At 40.1% G+C, this 25,493-nt stretch overlaps 1 protein-coding gene across 5 annotated transcripts in view; it reads right to left on the reverse strand.

Moving 5' to 3' along the window:
• The window catches only part of LOC111150467 (calcium/calmodulin dependent serine protein kinase), a 117,531-nt gene that overhangs the window by 29,762 nt on the left and 62,276 nt on the right, over window positions 1-25,493 (reverse strand). For 2 of the 5 annotated variants that reach the window (XM_022507940.1, XM_022507936.1), the window contains exons 6-13: window positions 23,856-23,933; window positions 21,342-21,422; window positions 16,076-16,264; window positions 11,894-11,972; window positions 6,111-6,196; window positions 4,969-5,037; window positions 2,173-2,241; window positions 747-782 (exon numbers count right to left, since the gene is read on the reverse strand). In XM_022507940.1, coding sequence (XP_022363648.1) covers window positions 747-782; window positions 2,173-2,241; window positions 4,969-5,037; window positions 6,111-6,196; window positions 11,894-11,972; window positions 16,076-16,264; window positions 21,342-21,422; window positions 23,856-23,933 — 687 coding nt within the window. The remainder of the gene's footprint in view (window positions 1-746; window positions 783-2,172; window positions 2,242-4,968; window positions 5,038-6,110; window positions 6,197-11,893; window positions 11,973-16,075; window positions 16,265-21,341; window positions 21,423-23,855; window positions 23,934-25,493) is intronic. The other 3 variants (XM_022507938.1, XM_022507937.1, XM_022507939.1) reach the window with 3 other exon arrangements.

The following is a 25,493-nucleotide window of genomic DNA, read 5'->3' on the forward strand; positions in this document are numbered from 1 at the left end:
AAATTCCCCATACAAATTCTATCTCTTGAAATTAAACTTGAGTATTAAGGTTTCGGTCACTGTAAAACCAACCTGAAGGCTTTGGAACTATTGTGTAATTATTCTGTTCAAGTTTCCTTGTCAGAAATGCAGCCCGTAAAATTACTAGGTCTCTGCCTCTGCACCTGAAATACATACTCTTAAAGTGGGTGGCACACCGGAAGCTGCCTGCTGGTGATAGGCAGCGCGTCACTTTCCCCAGGTGACCCAACAGAGGCATACTGGGATGCAAAGCCAGGATGTTCTGAGCTTTCATCGTAAATGGCTTTTAGATACCCACAAGCAAATACAAATTAAGAAAAAGCCTTAAAATTTCAGAAAATTACTGCTTAAACATGGTCGTCAGCACATATGCTTTAGCCATTCTTAGAATTCTAGGAGTTTTGTGACCCTTAATAATTTTTTCCCCAACTCCAGAGGCAGGCCTGTAAGACCAACCCCCCCACCCCGAAAGGCTGAATTCTTAAACCCTTAACACAAGGTTATCAGGTTGAAATTACAATAACCATCACAGCTACAAAGATGTGAGGAAAAAAATCCTTATAGAAAATTAGTCATGTGTAATGTGTTAAAATGAAATGGTACAAGCTCTCAATGCTTAAATGTTATGGTCCAAAATGCAGACATTATGGGATGGAAAGGGTTAATAAAGGACTGGCTATTCGCAGCTCAGTTTAGAGAAGTTTCTATAGAGGATATCTATTCACCTGTCGTCCTTTTGGTTGGGTAGTTGATGGCAAGTCCTGTAGAATAAAGCCAACCCAGGAGAAAAATTTTCATTTACTTTTCAAGAGTACAAGGTGATTTGTGTGTTCTGTTACAATATGGTTAAAAAATGAGCTAGATTTCAGTTGTAAAGAGATCACAGACATTATTCCATTTCTCAGAAATGTTGAGTCATCGAAAAAAAGTCAAACCCAGGCCACTTAGCAGCAAGCTGAGGGAAGCAGGTAAGTTTAAGCAAGAGAGAAAATGTGCTCTTAAGAAACAACTCAGCATCTTCAACACAAAAGCCACTGTGAGTGAAACAGCCCTATTGGAAACAAAAAGAAAACCCCAAACGTAAAAGAGCTGTTGCCCTTTTCAACTTCGTCACTGCAATCATTTGGTTTTGAGGAATTCCATGTATTACATGTTAACACTATTAGAACGAATTCCATTGGTAGCCTATTCGGAAGTTAAAAACAAAGGTCGTTAGGAATTTTCTCCTATAATTTCTCTTACTGATATCATTCTGTTCGAGATGATCTCTAAATTATGGACAATTTTATCGACTGAAGACAGTTGATGTGTTTTTAAAGGGCACGTGGACAGCAAACGAGCGATACTGCTGCGTTTAGTAAAACTCGCGCTACAGTTCTACAGCAGTATCAGCAACTTAGGATTTTGTTACCCTGAAAGGTCAGATGCTTGCACCTTAAGTGCTTCCGTTTAAGTAAATGAAAAACAATTCTTTTCATACTCCAAAATGAATAGTTCTGAAAAAAAAAAAAAAAAGTAAAATTCCAAGTTCAAGTCAAACTATCAAGTACTTTGTGTTAAAGATGTGATAACAGCGTGGCTTAAGTGCAGTTGGAAGCCAGTTCCTTTTGCTTTTCATATCCAGGCAAGGCTTATAATTCACAAAAATATGTGCACGGACCACAATAACAGAGGGCACACCAATTCGTAACGTAGATAGCGGAAACTAAAACAGGTTGCTGATATCACTCAGAATAGACAACTACAAAGCCCGAGAATACCCAGATGCCTACTCTGCAAAATCCTTAAGTTTCTTCATCTTTCTCCAATTAAAAAAAATTTAGAAATTTCAATAAATTGCCATTTAGGATATCCTTTGGGTAAGGAAGTCTGAGCAAAGTCAGAGAGGCGCCAGTGGGGTGACACAAATATTCTGAGCATGACCAAAGCGATCTTGAACTCCAGTTCTTCCAATTTAACTAATTAAAGGGATTTTTTCACGAGAAGAAAATGTTGAAAAGATTTTCCAGGAGTAAACTGCATTGTAGCTGTAGTAGCCTTGTATATCGGCAGAAGACAATATTTTCCACTGAACACATGGAACTATAACACTCATGGCAGGTGGCACCAACAGAATTGTCACACTTTGCTGTGTGGAGCTAGAGTTCTTACCGAAACAGAATTGTTAGTGCTGCTATGACCATTAGCTGGGGACTGCCTGGAAGTGGAGGGGGAATCTCTCTGAAATAAGACACAAGGTTCATTAACACAGAACACTGGCACAGAAACAGAGATATTCACATTAACAGTTACAACCACAATCTGACAGCCGTTTCCTCTGAGGTTTTTTCTTTTTCTTTTTTTTTTAGCTGTAAAGGTGCTATACTGACTTACGTGCATGATTTCACAGAAGTATGAAAAAGTTTTTGCAGTTGGAAGATTCACTTATTGTATGCGATGACTGTGTCATTCATTAATAATTTCTCTCCTGTCTCCAATACTCTATAACCTTGGCTGACTTTAAGTGAGACCCGGAAAAGGGAATTGATATTAAAATCCAATAAAATCCAATTAAAATCCTTTTACAAGGACTGTAAAATGACAAATATTACTGTACACTTATTGTGCTGAAGATCCCAACTGCCTAATTTTTTATTCAAAATTAGGTTGAAAAGTACTTAATAGTTTTTAGGTACCTCAGTGTCAAAAATTACTGAATGACTCATTTGAAGTGAAACAAATCTAACCCCCCCCCCACCAAAAAAAAACTTCTCATGTTGTAATCACCTTGGAGTCTTTCCAGGACAAATATTACTAATGAGGGTAAAAGATAGACATCCACAAGAGAAGAAACCTTTATTCTTTAGATCATTTTAGGAGAATGATTAAAACAATAACCTCGAGCCTCTAAAAATATTACACTTCTGGCAAAAGTCCGAGGAGGCACAGCCACTCTCCCTAGATCTGTCGTCCTCAGTCACAGTCCTCTCTGGGCTCCATTCCCTTATTGTCCAAATCAGCTTTAATGACAAGCATAAAGAGAGGAAGAAAATATGCACTGTAGCATTTCTGGTTTAGTGGAGTTCTCTGAAACCTTTGAGATATACATGTCTGCTCAAAAGACATTTGTTTTTTCTAGAAGGTATGCAGAAAACTTCTGGAGCTTGTTAGCTTTTTGAATAACGGGCTCCCTTAGACGAGCATTCTCAATGCTCATGAGCAGATCGGTTTCTAGGTGCCACCCCCTGAGAAGCAAGTCAGCTGGGCCAGAGTGAGGGCAGGGTCTCCCCTCTTTTGCCCGGGGAATACTGATGCGGGTGGCCAGAGAGCCCTTCTTTAGGAAGTACTGCCCTAGCTGGGAAGAGTCCAACCATAGGCTTGAATTCTGCCAGGGCACCAGAATGTCAAACAGGGTGGGGGTAGGGCTAGGAGGAGAGTATCATTTTTCCTACTATTCAGAAGTAAAGAAGGTAAGGGGGGGCTCTTCTGACTCAAGTGTAGAATTTGTATGTGTAATACTGGTCCCACCCTAAAACTAGTTCCACCACTTAAAAAACACAAGAGAAACTTATATCTTAATAACTAACAATATCCCCTGGTTAGCTAAGAAAACACAAATCAATCGTATTCATTGAATGTCTTCAATGCTGACAAATGGTATGAGGACCACCTATGATGTTAGAATATTAGAATGCTTCACATGAGAGGTGTGTGTGACATTCTCTCTTCCCTGGAAGGTCTGTGTTCTAGGTTACAAATTACAAAACTATGAATCCTGGAGCAGAAGTAGCTCTCTGTTTTCTTTTGAAATATAGTATTCACTGAAGTTCCATAAAAAGCCACCAAGAGGAGCTCAAAACCTGACAGAACAGAAACCCCAACTGTCACGGTGCACTAAAAAATATCCTTGACCAAACTACAAATTCTTAGACATATCTTTGATAGGTTCGGAAAGCAAAGCCTCTGAGTTTGCTTGTGAGATCGACAGCCTTACTAGGGTCTGGAAGAGGCACTGCAATTTCTCCCTCAACTTCTCCTGGGTACGAATTCAATTTTCTAGATGAGTTCCAATAAGTCATTTGTCAGTCTTGAAAAGCATCTGTAGGAAATATGTTCTTCCCACCGAAGTACACAGACTCGGGAGATGCAATGAAAAGGATCAGCTTCAAATAATTATGCTCGAGCTGAATGTGCAATGACTGAAAGGTGACAGACCCTTCATGCCAGCCTGTGTTTCCAAATACAAAAAGAATAGATTTTGGAATCTCATTTCATGACCGACATGAAACTGGATAATATAGGTCGGAGAGCTACAATTTCTATACGATACACCTACCGTGAGAAAGGAACCTTGGGGTTGTATTATCCTAGAAAACTTACTTGCTTATGAATCACAAAGTGTTCCAAATTGAAACGATTTCACAGAAGGTCGCAAAAGCCTCTACTCCTCTCAGAAGGTCAGTTATCAACTCCTCATGGACTTAACATCTGTCCAGGGACTTGTCACAGTTTTTTTTTTTTTTAACACCTCAGTCTTAACAGAAATAGATCACTTCTCAAATTCTTGGAAAGAAGAACTATCTGTGTGATTTCTTAATAAGGGAAGTGAATGTACTTCCTGGAAATATTATTGCAATTATCTTTCTTCTTTTCCTCAGAGACTCCATTTGTTATTAAGCCTTCTGTCATTACTTGGAGCTCCTCGAGATCTGGCTGCCCTTCCAGCCTGCAGACAGTTAAAGTGCTGAGGAGTTCCCCATGGAAGCAGGGCCGAGTAGGTGAATGGAACCTACTCTGTTCCGTTATCTTTGTTGTAAAATTGGTGTGCAGTGATCAACAGCACAGGCAGAACAATTTCCCAGAAAGCCAAAACATTCAGCCATCAGCAGACAGTTAGTTAAGAACCCAGAGGAGACAGGGGTGGCGGGGGCAGTGGGAGGGGGTGGGGGGTCGCGCTGGAGCCATTACCTCACAGGACGATGACTGAGTGCGGTAACTTGGCACTATCTTGAAGGTGATACTCCCCCGCATTTCCCGCTGGAGGGGGAAGAAAGGAGAGCTTGCTTAACACACAAATGTTGCACACAAAGACATGTGAGAAACCACTTGAAATGGGGGGGGAATTAATGCAAGCCAGCCGAGCACGCAGGGGCCTTTTAAACGAAATGGAGTTAGAAGGTAGGGGCTGCTCACAGGAATAGACTTTGTTCTCGGGAGAAACCCTGCAAAGTCAAGGCTGACTGCCTTGTTCGGGCAGCAGCAGTGGAACAGACCCCCAGCGGTTCCCTTTTTATAGACACACAGAAACTTCTAAGTGCTTTTCAAAAGTAAGTATGAACTGAGCCAGATGACAGAATAAGTAATTACACAAAGACGGTATTTGGTCTGCTACACGATGATGGTGTACTCCATTGAATTTGCTTTTTCTTTTATAATGTTGGCCTCACGGTTTTTGCTATAGTGAGTTTGTGTGCTTATTTTACACTTAAGAGAGATTCATAATGTGCGAGGCCACTATACTGTGGCAGGAAGATGGTTCAGGACCAGAGGTCCAAGACATCTGCCTCTGTTCAGTATGACAGTGAACATAGGCCAGGGACCGTCATTCTGCTTTTTTAATAAAAGGTCAATTGTGAACACAGATTTTGGCTATGTACGGTCAAAAATAGCCAGGTCTACTATGTCTTTCCTTCCCTCTGTGCTGCAGAGGAATCCAATACAGCGGGCTATGACTCAGCTGAACAGAACGAGGCTTCTGACATTGCTGATGTCAGGAGAATGGAGGGTGGGGAGAAACGAGTTCACATATACGCACAATTGGAAAGGTTATCTTTACACATCTGCTCAGTAAGAAACGAGATTGAGGAGGCAAGGAGACCGTCGAAGCCCACACTGCTCGATGGGCAAGAGGTTTCCAAGCTCTGTTGCATGTAAACATTTTCCCAGTTGTCAGTTCTTATGAATGTTGTAGAAAGTCAAGTCCAACAAACAGTGGGACCAGAAAAATACTCTGATTACAAGAGAATACCACTTATTCATGCATTATAAAGCAAGCTAACAAACTGAAAGTCAGTCTTGGAAAAAAGACAAAGAAACTTTCATGTACTCACGAGCATTTTCTGCAGCTGTTCCACTGTTTGGTTAGCCACACTGATGCCGTTAATTTCTCGAATTTCGTCACCGACGTGAAGTGTACCTAAAGAAATGACACGGTTGCAAACATGAAATGATGTATGTAACATTGATAATAATGTCCAAAGACAGCAATATAAGTAATTAAAAAATTAAGCTAACTATTGAAGGTCAATGTTTCAGAAACAGGTACAGATTTGGCTCATTTGGTAAACTCACCAAAACAGATAGATCTACTTACGGAAGGCACACTTTTGAAAGATGGCTGTGGAAATCTGCTTATTTCTCTGAGAGAGGCACTATGTATCGTGGTTTAAAATGACAGTTTCTAGATCTAGCCTGTCTGGGGCAAATCTCAGCTACATCCCATACCAGCTTTAAGATCTTGGGTAGGATACCAAAATATTCCATATCTCAGTTTTCAATATTTACAAAATGGAGATGAAAACAGTATCTATTTCATATGATTGCCTTGAGGATTAAGTTAGTTTAATATATGTAGAAGGATCAGGAGTGTTCGTGGCACATGGTAAAGTATCACTGAAGTGTCTGTTATCATTTCCTACCATTTTCTTTTCTTTTTTTTTTTAAGATTTTATTTATTTGTCAGAGAGGGAGGGAGAGAGAGAGAGAGAGAGAGATATCACAAGTAGGCAGAGAGGCAGGCAGAGGCAGAGGGAGAAGCAGGCTCCCCACTGAGTAAGGAGCCTGATGTGGGACTTGATCCCAGGACCCTGGGATCATGACCTGAGCCAAAGGCAGCCGCTTAACCAACTGAGCCACCCAGGCATCCCTCCTACCATTTTCATCATCATCATCATCTACCAAATATGATGCAGAGAATTGTGATAATTCCTGTATAACACTCAACTTACATTAGACAAAACACAATCATTTTATAATAATTTGGTAGGCATTTCAGGGTCCTGTCATATTTCAATTGGAAAGAGAGCCCAAGAACCAATGCCTAAATAGGGAGTTATGTGAAATTTTACTTCCTTATTTATAAATTGTGCACATGTTTACATACTGACCTGGCATCATTATGAAAAGTTCACAGCATCTTTTAGAGGTTCACACTAAATGCACATAAAGAAAGTAAGACCCCTGAGATTTGCTTCCAAATATTCCCTGGGGGTGGACAGTAGGGGAAGTACAGATGACATTGGTGTGGTTGTGAAGTAACAGTGATTCTAGTGGGTTATGGGTACGCAGGTGATCACTCTTCTTTCCACTTTTCTCTACTTGAACTCACTGCACTATTCTCTCTACTCATGTTTGAAAATTAACATAATAAAATAAAAATCTGTGGACTTTCTTATACCTGTATCCCATCTAGGGCACACCTATTGAAGTATTACTAGTCTCACAAAAGGAATACAAATTCCTTTTTTGGGGGGGGGGTAAATAAAGCGATAGAAGTTTATTAAGTGAAGATACAGAAAAAGCTCTCAAGAGTGAGAGGGGTCCCGATGGGGTTGCCGCTAAGGAGTACAAATTCCTAAGAGCACTGCCTACTTCCATCCCCCACCATCGGCTGCACATAAGGACCCGTGAGCTGGATCCAGAGTGGTGGCGAACGAAGGGTGGAATGAAACAGTGGAAAGGGTGGATGGCACAGCAGCAGTGCCTGCTAGCCAGATTCTGAGCCTTGGGCCAACGGCAAGTGACAGAAACTGAGCCCAGGAATCTGGAGGGAGTGCCAGATCCAGGCACTCCATGGTAGTTAGTAGAAGAGGGAACAAACAAAGTGTACCCAGTCTAGGCCCACAGGACTTCCATTAGTTAGAACAAACAATGAGCTCACAAAGGTCACCAAACATACAATAAGGCAAAGTCATCAGAAAGAGAAAAAACAGATTTAGATTGTCAAGGAGGACAGCTACTAGAATGATCAGATACAGAATATAAAATAGCCACATGTTAAATATTAGAAAAAAAAATAAAGGACCTAATTGCAAGGATGAGCACACAACACGAGATTATCAGATGTGAACAGATAGATTTGAAAATAAAACTAAGAACAAATGACTAGTACTTCTAGAAAAGAAAACTATAACTGGTGATAGAAACCAGTGAATGGAGGAGTTTAACAGGAATTCAGATATGGCTGAAGAGAATGTCAGTGAACTGGAAGATATAACCAAGTACATTACCTAGAATGCAGGACAGGGAAATGAGACAGGGAAAACAAGAGACAAGAAATAAAGAAAACAGGAAAAAAATTAAGAGATATGGAGGGAATGTCTAACACATATCTAGTAGAGTTCAAAAGGAGAGAATACGGAGAATGGAGAGGAGGCAATATTTGAAGAGATAATGGTTGTAAACTTTACTGAACTGATGAAAACATGATTATGCAGATCCAGGAAGAATAATGCATCCTAAAGAGGATAAATAAAGAGAAAACCATGTTGGAAGGTAGTGAAACTACAGAACATCTAAAGACAAAGATTTCCGCCCCCCCACCAAAGACAAAGTTCTTAGAAAACCCAGAGAGAAAGGAGAGATCACTTACAATTCAAGGACAATTGTAGTGACATCAGACTTTCCAATGTCAAACAGTGGATGCCAAAATACAACAGAACGGTAACCATCAACCTAAGACTGTGCTCTCAGCAAAAGTAATCTTCAAGATTGAGGATGAAATAAAATATTTACAGATAAATACCACCTGAGGGAGTTTATCAACAGGAGACTAGAACTAAAGGAACTTCTAAGGATGTACTTTAGGAAGAAGGAAAATGCTCCCCAAAGGATGGTCTGTAATTTGAGAAGGAATGCTAAGTTTATATCTGAAACTAATATACCAAACACTTGTATGTTAACTATACTAGAAATAACATAAGATAGAAGGAATGGGGAGTAAATAAAACCACAACCATTTATGTAAATCCAAACAAAAATAGTCATGTTAGTAATTGCAAATTTGTGAATTTAAAACAGGACAGAACAAAATGCTGGGCAAAATAATATGTAAGTCGAAAGTGTGATCAGATTTAGATGCCTCCCGCATGAGGCAGAGAGGCAGGCAGAGAGAGAGGAAGGGAAATGTCTTTGGGAGTGGGGTTAAGATACTATTTCCCTCTAGTAAACATAATGTTAATTACACATGATAAAATTTCAAGGTAACCACCTAAAAGATCTAAGTAGAGTGCTGAAATTCTAAACTCCCAGGGGGAAAAAATGGAACAAAAAATGAACAAGAAAATCCATTAAAAAATGGGATAAGTATAAATAAAAAAGATGACAGACTCATCACAATAAATATTAACGGACTAACCTTGCCCATTAAAAGATAGTGATCATCAGAGTGCATTAAAAATGTAATTTTCCAATTTACTCAAGATATAGAAAGCCTGAGTAACCTTATGAATGTTAAAGAAATTGAAGCAGTTTTAAAAAAAAGAAAGTCTTTCCTGGGGTGCCTGGCTGGCTCAGTTGGTAGAGCATACAACTTTTGATCTTAGGGTCATGAGTTCAAGCCCCACATTGGGTGTAGAGCTTCCTTTAAAAAAAGTCTTTTCTAAAAAAACCAAAATGAAAACCAAAACATCAGGCCTCTATAGTTTTATAGGCAAGTTCTACCATACTTTAAAGGTACAAGTCATTCCAATATTCTACAAAGTCTTTCAGAGAACTCATGAAGGGAGATGGCTCTCCACATCATTTTATGAGGCAATGTAACTTTGAAACTAAAACCCCCCAGAGCAAGACAAGAAAGGAAAATTAACTACCAGCCAGTCTCACTCATAATTACAAATACCAAAACTCTAAATAAAACATCAGCACACAGAATCCAGCAGTACATACAAAAAAAAAAAAAAAAAAACAAACACACAACGAATAAGCTAGGTTTATCTGAGACATGCAGAAGGGGTTTATCATTAGGAAATCTTTCAAAGTCACTCACTATGTTAATAGATAAAAGGAAAAAAAACCTCCAAATGATCATCTCAGCAGATGAAGAGCATCTGATAAGATTCACAACTCAATCATAATTAAAAGGCTCAGCAACTAAGGATAGAAGAGAACATCTTCAGCCCTAAGAGAAGGCATCTAACTAAAATTCTACAGTAAATGGTACTCTTCACGGGGAATCATGAGAAAGCTACTTTTCAAAAATGAGACTAGGAGGAGGATGTCCACGACACCACTTCAATCAGAGATGGCAGACCCTAGTCACACGGTAATATAAGAAAAAGAGACTATGGAAACAATGATGTTGTGGCTTTAATGAATTTTTTAAAAAGATTTTATTTATTTATTTGACAGAGATCACAAGTAGGCAGAGAGGCAGGCAGAGAGAGGGGAGGAAGCAGGCTCCCTGCTGAGCAGAGAGCCCGATGCGGGGCTCGATCCCAGGGCCCTGGGATCATGACCTGAGCCGAAGGCAGAGGCTTTAACCCACTGAGCCACCCAGGTACCCCTGCTTTACTGAATTTATAGCAACTTATTAAAAATAAGAAACAGAAAATTCATCCTGGAGTCTAAAACCAATTCTCCCGCATGAGTGCAGTCTACTCCCGCAGCCTCTAAAGATTCCCCTGTAGGCAGCATGAAAATGCTTCCAGGGTTACTTCCTGCTCTCTGAGGTTAAGGAAAAAGTAAAGAGGTGCTAAGGACAAAAACAAAAACAAAAACAAAAAACACAACAAAAAACCCCTCATCTCAAAGAAAGGAAGCCTAATTTTTGGATCAGCCTGTCAAGGCTAGTACCTATAATTCAGCCCTTCCAAGGACGAGGCTAGGCCTGCATGTGCAGATCTTGCCCACCCAAGAGTTAATGAAAGTTCCCCTTTCTCAAAAACTCATTCTTTCTTTACCTCAGGCCTTAGTGGGTTCCTTTCTCAGAAGGACTGCAATTACTGTGGCAGGTATTAAAAACTTAATCTAGATTTGCTATCTCTTATTTTGTCATTTAATTTTTATATTATTTATCAAACTCTAATTTCCTAATTTATTATTTATTTTAAAAAAGATTTTATTTATTTATTTGACAGACAGAGATCACAAGTAGGCAGTGAGGCAGGCAGAGAGAGGGGGAAGCATGACCTAAGCCGAAGGCAGAGGCTTAACCCACTGAGCCACCCAGGCGCCCCTGATTTCCTAATTTAGAAAGAGTACATCTCATTCCTGCATGAATGAGAAATTCTTCAACTGTCATTACATATCTATATCCATAAGTGAATGAACATTATGTATGTACCTATGTCCCAGAATAGATGCCTTCCAGATATCCAGGGGCCAGGTAGGATATTTATTTTATCCTCCATGGTCTTTTTTTTTTTTTAAGATTTTATTTATTTATTTGAGAGAGAGAGATCACAAGTAGGCAGAGAGGCAGGCAGAGAGAGAGGAAGGGAAGCAGGCTCCCTGCTGAGCAGAGAGCCCAATGCGGGACTCGATCCCAGGACCCTGAGATCATGACCTGAGCCGAAGGCAGCGGCTTAACCCACTGAGCTACCCAGGCGCCCACTCCATGGTCTTTTTAAAGTCAGGATCCAAACAGTAATTCAGAGATGTTCGGTAACAGAACTGTAATATACCCTCCCCCCGTTATCCACAGGCTGGAGCATGTACAGAAGAATATAAACAAATGAGACCAACAGTGATTAAAACCAAAGATAGATAACTTAAATAGATCATTATGTGGACCACAGAGTAAACAGATTGTTTATATGGATCATAAACAATACTTTCTCCACTAGGCTATAGGGAAAAAAAGGTAAGGAGGGAAAGAATCACATATGAAACTTACCTTGCCTGTGAATCATGCCCCCGTGCATAATTCTTGCGACAATACAATGATTGAGCTCATTCATTTTTAAAGTGATTCCCTGTAAAAAGGTAAGTAAAATAGAATTACTATTCTTTTTTATGTTTGTGATAATTATAGATAATTTTATTTACTAAAAGTAAGGAAAACATTCAAGAAAATATGGAAAATGAAGGAAGGAGGAAAACCGTCTGTTACTCTACCATGCCAGGACAAAAATGTTATTTTTGGTATTTTGATTGCTATAATAATGATACATACATTCCATACTGTGCTCTGGGTAGTTTCCTCTCATAAATGCACTGATCATAACTCAAACGAATACTTCAGGGGGACCCTCTACAGATCTCTGGGGGTTCTCTTCCTGTGAAGCTCTCTTTTCTTTGGTCCTCTGTCCTGTGCACTTTAGGTGCCTAGGTCACCTTGGATTCTCAGCTCTGTGTCCTCAATTCAGAACTGCCTGCTCTGCCTCAGTTCTCCCTTCCTGTGTTGTGGCCTGGAAACTCTTTCAAGTCAATAAGGTCAGGCGATCATAGGGCTCACCCTGTTTGCTTCCTGTCTCTTAGGGATCATTTTCCTCTGTTGCCTGATGTCCAATGTCTTGAAAACTGTTCTTTTATGTAATTTCGTTTGTTTAAAAATGTTTTTTTGGTTATTTCGGGTGAGAGGGTAAATCTGGTCCTTGTTACTCCATCTTGGTCAGAAGTAGAAGCTCCGCATATTTAATGCCAGACTACTAGTCTACAGAGATTACTTTTTGTTTTCCCATTATTCTCTATTATAAGATAAACTTTCATAAGCATATTTTTTGGACTAGACCTGGCTGATCCTAAAAATCACATGGGGACCTTTTAAATAATACTGTCTCTTAAACTCACTCCTTGGATTTAGATTCAGGAAGTCTGGAATGGAGCCCAGAAACCTATATTTTTAACAGGTTCCCTTGGTGAAAACTGGTCTTGAATTTGAGATGATTAAGGGTAGGGGGACGGTCTTTTCTTCTTTGGAGAACAACACTCTGTTGGAAAGGTTCATGAAAATATCTGAGCCTTTATAATTTAGACTTGGAATCTGCACAATTCCAGAAACTGTAACTTTGCTTGGTTCCTATTTTTCAGTTCTTAGAAGTGGTGGGCAAGCAATGTGAAAAACTGGTATATCAAAATGTTTCTAGTCCCAATGTTCAACTGTAATGTTCAAGTTTCATTTCCAACTTGTGTATTCAATCAGCATGTATGGTTACCAAGAGAGGTGTTCCTGGAGAAATGCTATAAATTCATGTGTAACTCAAATCTAATTTCATAAGGGAAATGATAGTATGATGGGGCTTCAATCCTTGAAATTAATAAATTAATGTATCCATTCAACCAACGTTATTATGATCCTGTTATGTGGGCAGGCACTCAGCTAGGCACATAATGAATGAGACTGTTCATTAGTGAACAGACAATAGTGATGAGACAGGCAGGGTCTCTCGTGACTAGGGGGATGTTCACCTCAAACCAACTACAGTTAACATTTATTATTTTATCTGCCCCAAACATTTCTTTGCAGAGAGGAACTGACTCACATTCTCTCTGTTCCCAAGTTCCCAAACTCCAGGGAAGGGACTGGGCCAGGTTGGGCTGGATGCCATGAACCTACCCCTAGCTTGGGATAGACTCCAGGCCTTTCCTTGTTTACATAAGCCTTTCCCCTATCGTCCAAGCTAGTTCAACTTTGGTCTTTATCACTTGCAACTGAGGGAGTCTCAATCGACTGAGAGTAATTTCAAGGTGAAGTTGCCAATGGGAAAACAGGGTGTGATGGGAGTGTATCATCCTTACAGGGTGGATCTAACATAGCTGGACACATTAAAGAAGGTCCAAAAAGCAAAAGAGATCATATAGATATATCCCGAACAGCAATATAATGCTTTTAATAAGACAACTAACCAAGAAAATGAAGCTTATTAAATGTAACAGAGAACTGTATTCCATTATTGAAAATATCTATTTTATACCAAATAATTTCCATTTTTTACGGCAACCAGTCAAAAGGAGAATACACACTTTCGGTAGGATCAAAGACAGAACAGAGAAGGGCTTCTTTAAGGAAACATCTAGGGGAGACTTGGTCATTTTATGCGTTCTGAAGTAACTGAGGGATACACTTTTACTCAGCCTGTGGGTTTAGGTAGTGAGCCTCCACAGGAAAGATCATACAAATGTCATTGGGCTACTTTAGAATATGATAATCACTGGACACTTCTGGGCCTCCTTCTTGCCATCCCCTCCAGCTTTCCTGTCTGGTTTGCTTGGCTGAACGTCACCACTTCTTCCTGCCTCTCGGACACAGTCTTTTCTCCTCTACAGCTCTATCACTAACTCTTCCTGTTTAGCAAACTGTGCTAAACTGCGTATTTATTTGATGTTGGCAGCCCTGGGGAAAGTGAGCTCTGGGAAGGGGCTGTGTCTTTCTTGCCACTACATTACTGGCATCCAACATAGTGATTTGCGCATAGTGGGCACTTAACAAACATTTGCTAAATGAGTGAATGAATACGTAATATGAATAAATGGGTATTAGACTTTCAGAGCAGGGTGGGATCTGGGGGGTCATTTAGTCAAGTATGCTTCTGGCAATAATTGCTAAGCAAAGTACGAGCAGACTTGAAGTGATCTGCCCAAGGCACCCAAAGGCTGCTATTGCCTGTGTGCTTAAGCCAAAGAGTTGTTTGGATGACACTGAAAAGGGGTGAAGTGATTCACATGTCCCCTGCCTGCTTTAAGTGCTGTGCAGAGATCAGTTAATGAGAGTTACAGCCAGAAACATCTAGAGCTGAGGGCTCTCTGAAAATCACAGTCAGAGAATCACTGCTCTGTAGCTCTCCCTTTAATCTGGAAAGCAACCGGGCATTTTTCTTAAGTAGAGAATTTGTTTTTCTATATTGCAATATCCCTTTTCTATGCTCTGAGGGAAAGATAGGAGTGCATAAGTCTCAAGGCTTTTTTTCCCCCCTGAAGATAGGATTCCTCCCCCAAACATGGAACTTTTCCAATGGTCTTTATCTCAGTGGGTAGCATCACCGGCCATTTGGCTGTGAACACCTAAAGCTTAAGGGACATCCTTGGTAACTGCTTCTCCCTCTGTCCCCACTGGCCGTCTGTTATCTAGGTCTATTGATTTTACTTTTTTGTTAAGTCTGTTCACCTCTTTCCATTTGGTATCCGCGCCTCTACCTCCCAGTTCCAACTGCTCTCCTTGGTCCCGAGCCAATAACTTCCTCACGGGTTCTCCCCACAGCCTCCCTCCTCCCCGTCTAATCCGTTCTCTGGAGGGCGGTCTTTCTAAAATGCAACTCTGATCTCTCCCTGCTTGAAACTCTTCAATAGCTCTCCACTGTCTTTGAGATAAAGAACAGAGTCCTTAACATGCCTTAACATTCTTTCGACACTCTGTGTGTCTGTTCCTGCCAGCTCGTTTTCTATACTGCAGCTGTGGTGCCCTCTTTCCACCCAGAAGAGCCCTTCTGACCCGCGGGCTTCTGCACATGCCGCTTGGGTGTCCTGGACGGTCTCCACTCTGCCCTACTGCCCCACGCCCCACTTTGCTCGCTTCACTCCAAGGAGTCTTTCCTCGATCTTCCTCTCCCCATGTACAAGGATTCTGTGACAACGAGGCGGGTTCAGTATCAGTTCTATTCCAACGCTGTTCCTACACCCCGAGGAAATGAATTCGTATCAAAGAGATAGATGTGAATGGAAGGAATGTTATTTTAGCCACATTGCTCAGTTCTTAGAAGGCCTTCCAGATTAGTCTTCCTCTCATTTTGCAGAAGGCCAAAGATCTTATAAGAAGATGTTTTTCACAATGTCATTAGACATTCACTTTGTTGATATCAGTATTTCAAATTGTGCCCCAGAGGTTTTTCCTAGAGTGCTGTAGCAGGTAGGTCCTTTTTTGGGTGAGCTGCAGAGCATTTGTGAAAGGAGAGGTAGGGGGCGGGGAGCCTCAGGCATGCTGTCAGGTGGAACAGCTCTGGGTGTGGGCTCGGACGTGGTGGTGGAGGAGCTGGAGACAGACCGTTTTTCACACTGTTCATGCCCTCCCCACCTCCTAGCAGCACAGGCTGAAGTTGGGAGCCCTAGTTCCGGCTGGGACTTTAGAGTCTAGAAAACTTACCATGGGCTCATCTGTGTTCTTTTGGAACTGGACCAGGCGAACTCTGGTCACATTCTCCATATCCATATCTCCGTTGGCGCTTTCTGGAGAATCACCATTTAAATAGGGCGAGGTGGGGGGAGGAGTGACCCTCAATGCTTCATCACTGTAAACTTCATGAGCCACTACATCGTGAGTCTGAAGTAAGGCCTGGTAGTTTATGAAGAAAGTGAAATATTAATAATAGCACTATGTCAGGAGAAATGTGTTATTTCAAATAAAGGCAGGCATAATGTAATTTCAAAGAACTAAGTAGAAGGAATCATCTGTAAACAGAGGTGGCAAATTTGGGCTAGGGCTTACAATGGGAACGCATTTAAAAAGAATGCAATAATTGGAGTTTTGAGCAAATATCTTTCTGGACAGTATTAACCAAAGGATGAAGATAATTTATAACCTATGACTTAGTAAAAGGAATGAAGAGACACACCAGTGTGTCCGAAAAAAAATGTAATTTTCCAAAATATCACATGCAATATGGAGCTCAAAGTCTAAATGTATGTAATGTTTTTGTTATTTTTCTTTTTTGGAGCCCTTGCCCAAATGAAAAATAAGTTGACAATTATTATCATCAATATTTTTGCGAAGCCTACAAACAAAGAAAAAGTGATTTCTTTGTATTGATACCCGCATATGCTTTCTTGGTGAAACTGGATAACCAAGACCCCTGGTTTCCCTAAAAAAGGATATTCTTCTGCTTACTGTCCTTTCTGTGTCATCAGAAAAAAGTTTTTTTTTTTTTATATATTTTTTTAAAGTTTTTTTTTTTTTAATTTATTCATTTGACAGACAGAGATCACAAGTAGGCAGAGAGGCAGGCAGAGAGAGAGAGGAGGAAGCAGGCTCCCCGCCGAGCAGAGAGTCTAATGTGGGGCTCGATCCCAGGACCCCGGGACCATGACCTGAGCTGAAGGCAGAGGCTTAACCCACTGAGCCACCCAGGCGCCCCCAGAAAAAAGTTTTTAATAGCCACGAATATTTGAACATTTCTCCTTCAAAGAGAATTTTACGGCTGAATATCAGCGCGTTTGGAGCTCTGCACAGATTCTACTTTCTCGTGTGCTAACTACAAACTCCGTTCTATTTTAATCTGTGATCCGCATGGCGATGAAATATCCGGAGATCATGAAATGCAATTAAAATTGCTTTAAAAGTATAACCCTTTGCATCTCAAATTAAGTTATTTAATTAAAAAGCTTATTAAAGTCATGACTTGGCTATTCTAATCTGAAAGGCATGCATACGAGGCAAAACTAAAAGGTAACAAGGCAGCAAAATCGTACAGAAGGTGGTGTTGGTCTGTCCTCTCAGTAGAGCATGTGCTTAGAGATAATGCGTTTGGGTTTCTCAGGGAAATGGCAGCTACTTTCAAGACCGCAGAGGGCTGGTCTAACCTGGGGTCTGGGTGACTGGGCACAGAACAGTGCACCACTTGAGTGCAGGGCTCCATGAAAGCCCTGGGGACCTTGGCTTCTGGATCCCTGCCCGGGCTGCACCCTGCACTGGCACCCCAGGCCCAAGTATGGTGGTTGGGCTCTGGGAGTAAATCCTTCTTTTCCTGGGTTAATTGTGGCCACTTAAGAGACTAACATTTAGGGCAGAAAGCAAAAATCAATAAGAGATAAACTCAAAAACTTCCTCGGCTAATATTAGGTTCGTTATACCAACTATAGATGTAGCTTCCATAATTGGGGAACTTTCAAAGACAGGCTTTGTATGACTGGAGGCTGTAGAGCCTGGCAAGCAAAGAACCAAACTTTCATCAGGAGAACGCATCAGATGGGTTGGAGAAAGTGTTTATGCTGCTTTTTTGCAAATGATTTCTACTCACCCTTTTAAGTTACATAAGCAAACACTTGTATTTAGTGTATTATTTCTAAGCAAGGATTAAGTCCCAACAATCACAAAATAATACCCACATAGAACTTCAACAGAAAAAATACTCAAATTAGGTCACTGAATAAGGTCATACTTGATGCTAAGCATGATTTGCCACTTCAAGCCTGCTGTCAAAAATAAAACTTACCCCCAAAGTTCGAATGTATATGCAAACCGAAAAAAAGGGGCTACTTATAGATTGTTCAAGGAAGCCAGTAAAAAAGAATATACAAGTGGTGCCTGGGTGGCTCAGTCAGTTAAGTGTCCGACTCTTGATTTCAGCTCAGGGCACGATCTCCGGGTCACGAGCTGGAGCTCCTTAACGGCTCCCTGCTCAGCTGGGCGGGGAATCTGCTGGAGGATTCATTCTCCCCCTCTTCCCCGTCCCGCCCCCTGCTAGCACGTGCATGTGCATGCTCTCTCTCCAAAATAAGCAGATAAAATCTAAAAAAAGGAAAAAGAATATGCAGAATAAAAGATTGGAAAAATCTAAGTCTCGATATTTTTCTCCGAATATGTTATGAGGTATAATTGAGCAATTGGTAATATGCTGAAATAGCTATTAGTTTTAATTACATAAGAATCGTGTAATAGGAAAGAAATACTTTCACTTTTTGTACTCTAGCAAGGACATGGATAAATCAATTAACTTGAGACTACAGTGAAAAAATATCTGATTGCTTTAAAATAAGCAGGAAAAATATGAATTTTATGGTTGAAAAGTGGCTCCTCTGGCTTCTTAATTATCAATCGTACAATGGGCCACTAAATAATAAGAATATCATCATAATCTAAGGTGATTTTAACCATCTTATTTTTTTTGAGAAAGTAGGATACAGATTTGCTTTTAAATTCTTCTGTTCCAGATACTTTCTTTCACTTTTATTTTTTTAATTAAGTAGGCTCTATCCCCAGTGTGGGGCTTGAACTCATGACCCCAAGATCAAGAACTACATGCTCTACTGACTAAGCCAGCCAGGCGCCCCTAGATCTTATTTCCTAAAGGAAAAAAGCATTAAGTTTATTAACTTTCACTTCTATTAATGTTTGTCTTTATAATGTTTTATATTTTACAACTGCCATAAGCAAAGGATCTATGTATTCTTTTGTAAAAAAAGTCTTTCAAAAGGAATAATTGGAAAAGGGATTAGTGTGATATTTTTTATCATGACCTCTAAAGATAGAATATAGACTTTTAAAAAAAGATTTAATTTATTTATTTGACAGAGAGACACCGAGAGAGGGAACACAAGCAGGGGGAGTGGGAGAGGAAGAAGAAGGCTCCCTGCTGAGAAGGAGCCTGATGTGGGGCTCCATCCCAGGACCCTGGGATCATGACCTGAGCCAAAGGCAGACACTTAACGACTGAGCCACCCACATGCCCCTAGAATACAGACTTTAAAAAATAATTCAAACCTATTCCTTTTTATTCTTTAATTACTTTAATATTCACAAGTATCTATATTTTAAGTGTCAGGTAATTCAATATTAAACCTTCATGTTTTAATGATCAGAAAGCAAAGAAAAAGCCAGATAATTGAGGCAGTAAGTGTGAAATGATAACTATGCTAAGAATAACTCCCAAACCTCAGTATAATAAAAACATAAGCATTACAATATTTCCCTTTAAGCTATTAATATTTCTTTAAAAATACCAAGATTTTGAAACCATGACTTTAAAATGCTTATAAGATAAAAGCTCCAGCACTTAAAAAAGTTTATTTAACATAGTATATATATAGCTCAGAAGTATATTTTCTACATGGGATGTTATTTAAACATATGCTTATTTGGGAATGACCAGTGAGCTCAAGTTTATAGGAAAATGGACCCTCATGACAGGTCAACCAACTTTTAGGAGCACAGGCTTTGGAGCCCATAAGATCTGGGTTTTGAACCTCAGCAAGACCACTTACTAGGTGAGTGACGTCTAGCAAGCCTCATTACCTTTCCAGGGCAGTTTCCTCTCTGAACTGTAAAATGGGCTTAGCCACACTCCCTCACATCCCAGCCATCAGCAAGTCCTGTTGGGTCCAACCATCTCCATGTTGCATCGCAGCCTGCCCATTTCCCACCAGCTCCAGCCTTTCGCAAGCCTCTACCACCTCTCACCACAGCCTCTTTTAATTCTCATCCACACCAGAAACCATTCTCTGCACACCAGCCCTGGGGATCTTTCAAGCACAGATCTGATCATATTTTCCTGTTCACAGTCACTCAGTGTTGCCTGACTGCGATCAGGAGAAAATCCAGACTCCTTGTCACAGCCTGGAAGACCTGACTTGGTCTGGCCTCTGCCAACCTTGCCTAGCTCTTTTTTTTTTTTTTTAAGATTTTTTTTATTGGGCCACGGGGGGTCAGTGGGTTAAAGCCTCTGCCTTCGGCTCAGGTCATGATCCCAGGATCCTGGGATCGAGCCCTGCATCGGGCTCTCTGCTCAGCGGGGAGTCTGGTTCCCCTCCTCTCTCTCTGCCTGCCTCTCTGCCTACTTGTGATCTCTGTCAGATAAATAAATAAAATCTGTAAAAAAAGATTTTATTTATTGGAGAGAGAGAATCTCAAGCAGACTCGCTATTGAGCATGGAGCCTGACACAGGGTTCTATCTTGTGACCCTGACATCATGACCTGAGCCGAAATCAAAAGTCAGATGCTTAATCAACTGAGCCACCCAGGCACCCCCTGTGGCTATTGTTTTAAAAATGGTATATTCAAAAACTAATGAGGTACTATACAGTGGCTAACTGAACATAATAAAAAAATGTTATATTTAACATAAATTTCCACTTGTAATCATGCTTTTGAACTGCAGCTCAGTAGACACTTCTGGACCTTCTTTCACAGAAAGGCATCTCATCTGTTTTGAGTTCTGTTTAACCATTTAGCATTGTAACTGGCTAACTACAGGTGCTGTCCCCGGTTTCCATACAGTAGAAATGAGTGCAGAGAGTGTAAGAGTTCTGCATCATCAAGTGATGGAATTCCTCCACTAAACAACCTGGGATCAGAGGTGAAAAAGATCCCACCTGGGATCTTTTCAAGTGAAACCCATCTCTAGTTTGAGTTCTCTGTGGTTTAAATACCATACACAGTTCTGGTGACTTAAGAACTATCCTAGCAGGAGGCAAATCCCTTGTGTGATGACCCTAGGGATAGCATCTTTACAACTATGACACAAAGTAAACAAAAAGGATCTTGATGTATTTAGTATTACCTGGTACTGTACTCTTAACAGTCTGCTATTATATGAGTAATGCCATATCTGATGAAGACAGCCACATTTTAGGAGGATTATTAAAACTTCTTTTGAAAGTGAGGTTTTAATTCTAGAGAAGTTTAATCGGTACTTACCATGAAATGAGGTTGTGTTAAAATACGTTTTAGTTCCTTTGCATCATTATTCTCAGGGTAACATGAAATTTCTTCCAATACCTAAAAAATAAGCAAGATGTAGAACAGTATAAACAGGACGCCAGCTTTAGAAAATAGAGAATTCTTTTAAATTAGAAATTATGAATAGATTTTTTTTTTTTTTTTACAGCAGGCGAAACCATTACTTTGGAAAAAATTCATCACTTTATTAAAGGTTATCAATATAAAAGAACACTATTGATGGTAATAAAAAGATAAAACAAATTGCTATAATTTCTCTGACTCAATTACCCAACTATAACCCGAAAGGTTATCGAAAAATACAAAACAAAATGACAAGTCCGCAATACATATTTACTACAGGGGTTAAGTCACTTAACTAACTTAATGGGCAAATATCTCTACAAATCTTTTTCCAAACTCACTATCAAAATGAATCTGTAATAAAAGTTAAGAGCAGCTTTTTTTACATTAACAAAACAGTCGATTCCTTTGAGAAAGATTAAAATGACACAGGCTCACATAAAGAACCATTTAAAGAAAAGAAACACTTCAGTAATTTTCCTGCAGCCTGGCAGAGTCTGTGTTCTCCGCACACATCTCCTCACATAGCGGAAACCACGCCTCTGCCAACACTTCCTAGTGTTCACTGCCAGGGAATCCAAGGGAACAGTTAAAACCCCAAACCCAAAACCACTGAAAACTTCTCCTTCCACTCTAAAAGTTATCCGTTACCATCAGGATGGAGTTTCTCCATTTAAAATTTGAGTATGTGACAGGAGACCAGGGAAAAGCCTCTGTTGTCCTGCCCCGCCACCCCCTCCCCCAACCTCAGGGTAAACACACTACTGTGGTTCTTCTAACCGTAGATGGTTGGACTCACAGAGTAGTTATACATATTGCACTCCTAAAGTTGAGCCAATCAAAGATGGCTTCAGGAGGGCTGGATGTCAGGGGCACACAAGTCATCCACCCAGAGTAATCTCTCGCATCATCTTGGAGAATCTTAATACTGGGGCAAGAAGGAGCATTAAGAGGTCATTTAGAGGACCTCTAAGGCTTAGATCTTGCAGGCATACCTAAGTGCTACTCAATCACCTCCTCAGGGAAGAAGGAAAAAGACCAAACAAACACTACAGGGTTTCTTTCTTATCTAAAAGAACCCTTAACAAGTGCTGGTTATGCGGTTAATTCATATTGTGTAAGGAAGATAATAAGCAAAGTCGCCTCAGTATATTTTATGCTTTGCGTGTCTCTACCAGTGAAATGAAAGGATGAAACCATGTGTTCTCTCTGGTCCCTACTACTCTCAAGGTCTGTACTTTTAAACAGCAAGGTGTGGTCCCCTAAGTCAGAGAGAACGGCTGCTGGCTGGTGCCCTTGACCGCATGGGCAGGTCCAGCAGCACGGCTGGTCTTGGTTCTCAGTGTATATGTGAGGCTCTCTAGTGCAGGCATGGGTGTTTAAAATCTGGTAGGGAAGGAATTCTGTTTTTCATACTCTTTTCACTTAGTAGTCTCGCTGTATAAAAACTGCTTTGAAAGGGAAATGTTAATTTGCATACGGACTTTTATAACATCAAAAAGTGAAAGAAAAAAGTACCCGTCTAATGATGGAGGACTTGCTAATTCATTATAATTTAGTAATAACAAAGACTTACCCTTCATTAGAATTTATATTTATGAAGACCAAGTATAAACATTAGAAAAATGATTATATAAAGTCAGGTAAGAAAAGATGTATTTTGATTGCAGCTACATGAAATGTATATGCAAAAAAATAAAATTTATATGCAAATGGTAGTGACAGGAAGTGTATACACAGAATGAAAATTACTGTGTTAGGGTGCTGGGGTTATGGATGGATTTTTACTTATCCAAACTTTTTGCAATATCATATTTCTATAATAAAAAAATCGGGGTGCCCGGCTGGCTCAGTTAGCACAGCCTGTGATTCTTGATCTCAGGCTTGTGAGTTTGAGCCCCACATTAGGTATTAAAGTAATCTTTACTTTAAAAAACATTTAAACATTTAAAAACATTTAAAAAAAAATTGGTAACAGGTACAGCCATGTACACTAGCTGATAATTTATAAAAGTGACTTCTCTCTGAACTCAGTATACTTGTTATAGATATTTAATTAACTTCCAAACACTACTGTCTTATAGAAGCAACTCAAATTTTCAGAGCCTATTTCCAACCATGCGCAGTAAAATAACTTACTAAAAAAAAAAAAGAGAAGTACAATTGATATATTAACATGTTCAAGTTTACAGAGCAGAACCAGAACTAGAAATCGAGGCATTGTTGTCCCTGAGGCTTTTCTTTCTTTCCTGTATGTAAAATGTTCAGTGATAAACTTAGAAATACTAAATCTGACTGTATGGTCCATTGTGACTCCAAGGAAACCACCTCTTTACTGTGCAGCGGAAATGTTTTCAATAAAGGTAGCAAATACGACTCCCAGATACATTTATAAAATATATCACTTACCTCTTTGGCTCTCTGTACTGCATCACTCGGAGGATTCCTGATTTGTGGTGAAGATTTTGTGTTAATTTTGTCATACAGCTAAAAGCAAAGAAGAAAATCCAATCAACACTCCCAATTCTTTGCTAAAAGTTCAGAGCTGCCTACTTACTATTTCACTAAACAAAATCTTCCTCTGACAAACGCTTGCTGATGATTTCAGGGTCTCCTTCCATTAATAATCTCTCACTCATTTAGCGTAACTTGTTGCAAGAAGAGTCTTACGTGTATTGTTTTAGAAAATCATCTTCAAATAGATGGTCCAAGATTCTGTCAATGTGGCAGTTTCCTTTCTCATTTAAAATCGATCACTACTTCAGAATTGCAATATTTTGTTGCCTCTGGTAGAAGCAACATTCACTAACATGGATATAGAGCAAAATGAAAGAACGTTTTCTGGCCAAGACATGTCTGAAAGAATTTTCACCAAAATCGAAATCTTGGGAAAAGGCAAACCAACTCCTTCTAGAAAGGAATGTTCTCACAAAAGGTTTATGCTTGTTTTACTAGGGCTGTTTATTAACAGTATCAGTGCTGGCATCCTTTAGCAGGAAGTCAAGGACATGAACTTTTTCCTTTTGAATTTGCAAATTCACAGAGCATGAGAAGACACTGAGAAGAATCTAAATATATTTCAAAAATGCCACAAATCTAACTGATCCAAAATTTGACTTTCTGAAGACAATTAATTCTTTAAAGAAAAATCTCTGTAGGGTGGAAATGCAATTAAAATACTAATTTCTACCTCAAACAAAATGGCTCATTTGACAGTCTGCTTTGAAAAGTGAAAAATTAAAATGGATTTTGGCCAGTCTGCCAATGTCTATTTCCTAACTTCTCTAAAATAGGTGGGTTTTTTTTTCCTGCTTGGTTTTTGTTTAGTTCTTTTTTTTAAAAGATTTTATTTATTTACCTCACAGATCACAAGCAGGCAGAGAGGCAGGCGGGGTGGGGGGGCGGGAAGCAGACTCCCCGCTGAGCAGAGAGCCCGAAGCGGGGCCCAATCCCAGGACCCTGAGATCATGACCTGAGCCAAAGGCAGATGCTTAACCGACTGAGCCACCGAGGCACCCGCCAAGTGCTAACTCCAGAGAGTAACGGTAGTCATAACAACAACAAGAATTACTACTTTTATTGAACACTTACTAAATATTAGTTATTAGTGAAAATTCTTAATATATATTCCCTCGTTTAACCTCAGGCAAACCTATCAGGTCAATACCCTTTATTATTCCCACTTTACAGATGAGGAAACTGAGGCACAGGATAGTAAAGCGAGAACCTCTGTTCTAGGTTTATAGCCTCTTCACAGGTGACATACAGATGCCTGGAGTTTCAACATTTTTTAGGGCCCTGCTTCCAAAAAAGTGCTCAGACCAAATTTTCCTCCGTTCCTTTGGTCTGTGATTCAGTTCATCGCATATTCGCCCAAAGTGCAGTGGGACTAGTGGTGGAATGAGGGAGAGGTTGGGTGCTTCTTATCAAGGCAGAAGCAGTAGAAGGAATTAAAAGAAGGGGTCTTCTGTCTGAGGTGGGGGCACTGGGCTCTGCCCCTCCAGCTCCTAGGGGATCCCGGGACTGGAGCAGTTCCAGCAGTTACTG

This window comes from Enhydra lutris, unplaced genomic scaffold (genome assembly GCF_002288905.1).
Source record: "Enhydra lutris kenyoni isolate GAN:26980312 unplaced genomic scaffold, ASM228890v2 scaffoldscaffold23, whole genome shotgun sequence".
NCBI lineage: Eukaryota > Metazoa > Chordata > Mammalia > Carnivora > Mustelidae > Enhydra > Enhydra lutris.